Source organism: Glycine max, chromosome 7 (assembly GCF_000004515.6).
Source record: "Glycine max cultivar Williams 82 chromosome 7, Glycine_max_v4.0, whole genome shotgun sequence".
NCBI classification, from domain to species: Eukaryota; Viridiplantae; Streptophyta; class Magnoliopsida; order Fabales; family Fabaceae; genus Glycine; species Glycine max.
Window position 1 is genome coordinate 17,689,749 of NC_038243.2, and position 7,332 is coordinate 17,697,080.

Sequence of the window (7,332 nt, forward strand, 5' to 3'; positions counted from 1 at the left end):
AAAATTGGTCAAATCAATGAACCATGGCCTCTCGTTCACCACTAACAGTGATTCATCTGGAAACTCATCTCGTATTTGCAGTTCCTTGAAGGTAACTTCTTCATTCACTAGTCTTGACAAGTGGTCAGCTACCAAATTTTTGGATCCCTTTTTGTCTTGAATGACTAGATCAAATTCTTGCAACAACAGGATCCATCTTATTAGCCTGGGCTTAGAATCAGTCTTTGTTAACAGGTATTTAATAGCTGCATGATCATTGTACACAATGACCTTGGATCCCACCAGGTATGATCTAAATTTTTCTAAGGCATAGACAATTGCAAGCATCTCCTTCTCTGTGGTGGCATAATTTAATTGAGTGTCATTTAAGACCTTGCTTGCATAGTAGATGGCATGAAAAACCTTGCCTTTCCTCTGGCCCAACACAGCATCGACGGCATAGTCACTTGCGTCACACATGAGCTCAAACTCCTAGCTCTAATCCGGTGTTGTAATTACGGGAGCGGATACTAGGTTGGTCTTCAAAGTGTTGAATGCCTTCAAACACTCTTCATCAAATAAGAACATAGTATCCTTATTGAGAAAATTACTCATCGGCTTGGCAATCTTCGAAAAGTCTTTAATAAACAGCTTATAGAACCCCACATATCCCAGAAAGCTCCTTACTCCCTTAACATTAACTGGTGGAGGCAGTTTTTCAATAACATCAATTTTTGCTTTATCCATCTCTATTCCCCTTACAGAAATCTTGTGCCCCAAGACGATCCCTTCTTGGACCATGAAGTGGCATTTTTCCTAGTTGAGGACCAGATTCGTCTCTTCACAGTGTTGCAACACCAGCTCCAAATTGGCTAGACATCAATCAAATGATGAGCCGAACACTGAGAAGTCGTCCATAAACACTTCAATACACTTCTCTACCATGTCGACAAATATTGCCATCATGCATCTTTGAAAAGTAGTGGGAGCATTGCAAAGCCCAAAGGGCATTCTTTTGTAAGCAAACACGCCGAATGGGCAAGTGAATGTAGTCTTCTCTTGATCATTTGGGTTCACAACAATCTGATTATATCCAGAGTAGCCATCTAAAAAACAATAAAATGATTGAACAACTAGTCGTTCAAGCATCTGGTCCATGAAAGGAAGAGGAAAATGATCTTTCCTTGTTGCAACATTCAACTTCCTATAGTCGATGCACATGCGCCACCCTGTGATTGTTCTTGTGGGAATCAAATCATTCTTTTCATTTCTTATCACTGTCATGCCACCCTTCTTAGGGACTACTTGTACGGGGCTCACCTAAGCACTATCAGAAATGGGATAGATGAGGCCTGCTTCCAGCAACTTGAGCACTTCTTTGTGCACTTCTTCCTTCATAGAAGGATTAAGTCTTTGCTGCGGCTGTCTCACAGGTTTGTACTTAGCTTCCATATTGATTTTTTGCATGCAGTAGGAAGGGCTAATTCCCTTAAGGTCTGATATGTGCCATTCGATCGCTGCCCTATGCTTTTTCAAGACTTTCACCAGCCGAGATTCCTCCTCATGAGTTAGGGAGTTGCTAATCACTACTGGTCTTGCCTCATTATCTTCTAAGAACACATACTTCAAATGCATCAGCAAGATCTTCAAGTTCACTTTAGCTTTCATTGTAGGGGGATCCTTCTTCAAATAAAACTTTTTCTGCAGGGCTTCCTTTCAACCCATCCAACTCTTCCAAACATTTCTTCAATTCTTTTTCTTCTTCCTTTGTAAGGCACTCCACAACATTAGTCAGAGCTTTCTCTAATGGGGATTGTGATGCCATAGCTTGAGCTACCATGGCCACCTCATGTTCAACTGCCTTCATCTTAAAATAGGCCCTGTGGTCATTTGGATGCTTAATTGCATTGAATAGATTGAAGGTAACCTTTTGATCATCGACACTCATTTCTAGGTTACCATTTCCCATGTCCACTACACACTTAGCCATCAACATGAAAGGACGGCCTAAGATGAACGGAATTTGAGCATCTTCCTCTATATCCCTGATCACAAAATCCACAGGGAATGTGAATTGACGAACCTTGGCCAACACATCCTCCACCACACCATAGGATCTTGTAATTGAATGGTTAGCAAGATGCCATGTCATTCTGGTTGGTGAAATCTCTAAGTTCCCGATCCTTTTGCACATAGATAGGGGCATCAAATTGATGCTAGCCCCCAAATCGATTAGTGCTTTTCCTACTGATACAACACCTATTGAGCACAGGATAGTCACGCTCCCTACATCTTTGTACATTGGTGGGAGGATTCTCTGAATAACTACACTACAATTACCTTCCATCATGATGTTTTCATTATTGATGTATTTACCCTTCTTGGTCAACAAATCCTTCAGAAACTTGGTGTAGAGTGGCATCTGTTGCAAGCCTTCCCCGAAGGAAATAGTAATTTCCAACTTCTTGAAAATATTAAGGAAGCGAGCAAAGTATCACTCCTTGTTTTTTTTGGACGGCACCAAAGGGTATGGTGCTTCCTTTCCTGGGTTGGGGACAACCTCTTTCTTTCTTTCTCTCACCAGCTTACTTTTAGTCTTTTTATCTTCACTCTCTTTTCTCTCTGCTCCCTCACTTTCTCTCTTTTTATTCTTTTTCTCATTTTCTGCTTCCTCGTTCTCACTTATTTCTTTTTCTTCCATTTGTTCTTCCTCTTTCTCTTTCTCTTCCTCTGCTCCTAACTCTCCTTCATTGCTTTGACTCCCATCACCCACTAACACTCTCCTTTGGCTTCTAGTAACTACAGCTTTGTATTCCTCATTGGGATTTTTTTTCAGTATTTTTTCCAAAACTCCCTAAGGAATTTTCTACTATTTGCTTGGCCAGCTGCCCCACTTGGATTTTTAGGTTCTTAATTGCTGACTCAGTACTCTTGTGATTGGACATTGAGACCTTCATAAACTGAGTCAATGTATCCTCCAACTTGGTGGTTCGATCATACAGGTTTGTCCCTTGGTTAGGAGGTCGATTAGAAGACCCTCCTTGGTCCTTGTTGAACTGATTTCCTGGATGTGATCTCCAGCCTTGTCCTTGATTCTGATTAAAGTTTCCTCCTTGCTGGTATCCTGAAAAACCACCTGTATGAAATCCTTGTCTGTTATGGTTTTCCATATAATTAACTTCTTTAGCTGCATTATCTTGGGCCATACAACAACCAGATTTATGAGCCCCTCCACAGATACTACAGCCCCTAACTTGCATAACTGTTGAGTGAGTCGGTTGAGCTGCTTGTAGTTGTGTTGGCAGTTTGCTTAAGGTTTTTGTGAGTGACTCAAGTTGTTTAGCTAACAGCTTGTTCTGGGCCAACCGTGCATCTTGTGTGGAAAGCTCCAACAGACTTCTTTTTGTGCGGATGTGTGTTTTGTCACGCAAAACAACATGGTCACTGGCTGGAATGTTCTCAATCAACTTCATTGCTTCCCCTGGAGTTTTCAACTTTATCTTTCCTCTGGCTGAAGCATCTGATAATTGCTTAGACTGTGGCCTCAAACCATCAATGAATATATTCAACTGAATTGACTTAGTGAATCCATGAGTTGGTGTCTTCTGAAGCAAACCACAGAAGCGCTCCAAAGCTTCACTCAAGGACTCATTGGGGAATTGATGGAATGAAGAAATTGCTTTTCCTTCGGCTGTCTTGGATTCAGGGAAATATTTCTTTAGAAATTTCTCCACCACTTCTTCCCACGTCTTCAAACTATTCCCTTTGAAAGATTGCATCCATCTCTTAGCTTCACCCGCTAAAGAGAATGAGAATAAATTTAGTCTGATAGCATTTTCAGGAACCCCTGCTATCTTGACAGAGTTACAAATCCCAATATATGTTGCTAGGTGAGCATATAGGTCTTCATTGGGAAAGCCATGGAAAAGATTTCCTTGAATCAGCCGAATCAAGGAATGTGGATATGAGATATTTGTAGCTTGAACTTCTGGTCGCGCGATACTGGTGAAAAATTGCAACACAATGGAGTTGGAATAATCTTCAAGAGTTACCCTCTGCGGTTGATCATTTTCCATGGTGTTAGCTTTGGATGCACCAACTTCGGTTCCTCTCAAATCAGCTGGAAATGATGAAGAAGATTCAAACGACAAAATTCTCTCGCCACTGGGTTAGCTATCCTCTCTTGTAGCTCTCTTCTCTTTTTTTCTGTGTTGTTCCTCTTGCAAGTAGCTTCAATCTCCAAATCCAATGGAGCTAAATCTCATGTTGGAGTTTTACCTCGCATACAAGAAGCAAGCTAGTACAGAGCGGTTAACCAAGACAAGAGATTAAATTGAATTGAAAATATTTACAATAAACAATCAATGAATAAAGAATAAATGCTTCCAAACTATATTAAGTGGAAAGAAATTCCCCGGCAACGGTGCCAAAAACTTGTTAACCTATTGGCAAGTGTACCAATTTGCACAAGTAGTATTTAAAATGGTAAGTCGAAGTATTATGTCCGCAGGGAATTGTTGTACTTAGATGTTGTATATTCAGTATGTAAACATTTTTAGCTTGGTAATAAAGATAAAGAAATCATTAATGGTTTGATTTTCTGTAACTAATTATACTACTTAAACAAATGATGAAATGAACACAAAGTTGTAAAACGGAATAAATATCAAAGTAAAAGTGTCGAGGAGTCTTCTACTGAACTTCCTCTTGCCGTACTAAAAGGTTTTTCTCTATTTAACATTACTCTAGCGTTCTTTCACCATCGATTTACTTAAACCATGATTCCTCACATGAATGAGCCTAACTCTATTAGTTTTTGTTCTTGATTCCTCAACAAAATCATTCTAAGGGAGTTGCAGTAGGCACACGGTACACAATATACTAGATTATTGCATTCTATTCCTAGATAAATAGACCTCTAGCTGCTCTACCAAGTTCTAAGAATTCTAAGCATTTTCCAACACTCAAAACCTAACTAAACATACAAATGGATGATCAAGTCACAAGCACATAAAATAAACACAGATAGAAGCAGAGAACACTAGAAATAACATTAAATAGATAGTTAGAAGTTTACATTAAAAGTGCTTAGTAGAATAACTCCCCAACAATGAAGTTTCTAGCCCTCTATTAACAAGGAGGACTTAATACAAAGAGGAAATGGTGTTTGAATGAAAGAAAATGGTAAAGGGATGAAGAAAATGTCTCCTCTCCAGCCTGTGTGCCTTCTTCCTTTTGTTTCACGTAGTGTCTTTTTATTTCCCTCTAACTCATTGTTTTAAAGGTGTTGGATCAAGTGGTTTCAGAATAATTAAGAAGGGGGATTGAATTAATTATTAATGTGTCTTGACTAATTAAAATTTATCCTTCTTAATATTACTAGATTCAATTAGGCTTTACTACTAAGTTATGAGAAAGTAAAGAACAAAAACAATAACTTAGACAAAAGTAAAGCGGAAAAAAAAAGTGCACAACGGAAAAGTAAAGAGTGTAGGGAAGAAGAAAAAAAACACAAGATATATACTGGTTCGGCCACAACCCGTGCCTATGTCTAGTCTTTAAGTAACCCACGATTCTTGAGATTTCCAATAACCTTGTAAAATCATTTATAAGCAAAGAGCCACAAAGGATGTACTCTCCCTTGTTCTCTTTAAACAACCAAGTAGATGTAACCTCTACTTGAAGCGAACCACAAAAGATGTACCCTCCCTTGTATTCACTATTACAACCAAGAAGCTACCCGCTTCTTACACAGAATTCTCAGACGGTTAGTTCTTTGAATTCTTTGTTTGGGGAATCAAAAGAATTCTTAGATGGTTAGTTCTTTGAATTCTTTTGGCAAGAGGAAGAAGGAGTGAATCAAAAGAATTCTCAGACGGTTAATTCTTTGAATTCTTTTGGTAGGTGGGAGAAGGAATGAATCAAAAGAATTCTTAGACGGTTAGTTCTTTGAATTCTTTTAGCAGGAGGGAGAAGGAATGAATCAAAAGAATTAGCACAAGTTTTTGACCAATGAATTATTCTTGACAAAGAAAGTATTGAATAAAAACTCTTAGAAAGATGATGAGAAGTGAATAAAAAAAATCTCTTTTTGAATGAAAGGAATCTGTTTTTTAAAATTCGTGCCATAGTCACATATTTATAGTCATTTGATGGCTCTTGAAAAACCAAGTTAAAAGTTGTGACTCTCTTGAAAACTAGTCACTTTAAAAGTTGTGACTCTTTTGAAAACTAGTCACTTTAAAAGTTGTGACTCTTCAAAAAACCTTCAGAAACTAGTCACTTTAAAAATTGTGACTTTTGGCAATTTATTTTTCAAAATCAGTCACTGGTAATCGATTACCATCATAGTGTAATCGATTACACATCAATTGATGTGACTCTTCATGTTTAAATTTAAAAATCAAAATGTTTAGAAACACTAGTAATTGATTACAAATGTTGTGTAATCGATTACACAAGTTTGAAAATGTTTTATCACAAATTTTGACTCTTGAAATTTGAAATCCAATGTTTAAAAACATTAGTAATTGATTGCATGCCCATGATAATCGATTACTACTTTGTAAAACAGTTATAAAACTGTTTGGGCTTCTGGTAATCAATTACCTGAGAGTAAAAACTCTGGTAAAAGATTTTTCTTTGAAAAATTCTTTTGGACAAATTGTGCTATTCAATCTTTTCTTTTGAAAAAATCTTTTTATACTTATCTTGATGCTTTTCTTGAAGTTCTTGCATATCTTGAGTCTTCTCTTGAATCTTCACTTGAATCTTGATTCTTGATTGAACGACTCTTTGATTCTTGAAACTTGTTTGACTCTTGATTCTTGACTTGAGTCTTTAGCATCATCAAAATAAACTTGGAAAGCTTTGCTTCCACAAAAGGCTCTTGGGCTTCTCAGCATACGAAGGCGCGCTCAGCGAGCATGTCTCGCTGAGCGAGAGTAAGACTATGCGCTAACACTATAAGCGGGCTTGAACGTGCTAAGCGCGAGAAGAGACAACGTCCTCGCTGGACGGGCTGGCTACGCACTAAGCGCGCTGCTCTCTAGCTCAACATCTTCTAGGGTTTTGCATTCGCTTAGCGAGCTGGCTGCCTCGCTAAGCGAATGAGCCTCGCTTAGCCAATCTGGCTTGTTGAGCGAGTCCTTCAGCAGCATTTCAACACCTTCTCTTCTTTATCCTAAAAACCAAGTTAAATTCAACATTAGTCAACAAAAATGGAGTTTCTACTTTATAAATTCATACAAGAAAAAAATATTTACAATTCTCACAAAAGAAACGGTAAATTAGAGGCACATTACTACTATTTTCACTTATTTTTAATGCAGTTAAAGCTCATGAATAGCAATT

General features: G+C 38.1%; 1 protein-coding gene across 1 annotated transcript; it reads right to left on the reverse strand.

The window, feature by feature from the left end:
• Window positions 1-1,636: 1,636 nt before the first annotated feature.
• Window positions 1,637-2,401, reverse strand: LOC102665836 (uncharacterized). The gene has a single exon (XM_006584218.1). It carries the CDS (start codon window positions 2,399-2,401, stop codon window positions 1,637-1,639), a length of 765 nt encoding a protein of 254 aa, XP_006584281.1.
• Between the last annotated feature and the right edge of the window lie 4,931 nt (window positions 2,402-7,332).

Bases quoted from the DNA above. Each gene is read 5' to 3' on its own strand.
- LOC102665836 (XM_006584218.1), bottom strand. From the start codon at position 2,401: ATGCCACTCTACACCAAGTTTCTGAAGGATTTGTTGACCAAGAAGGGT.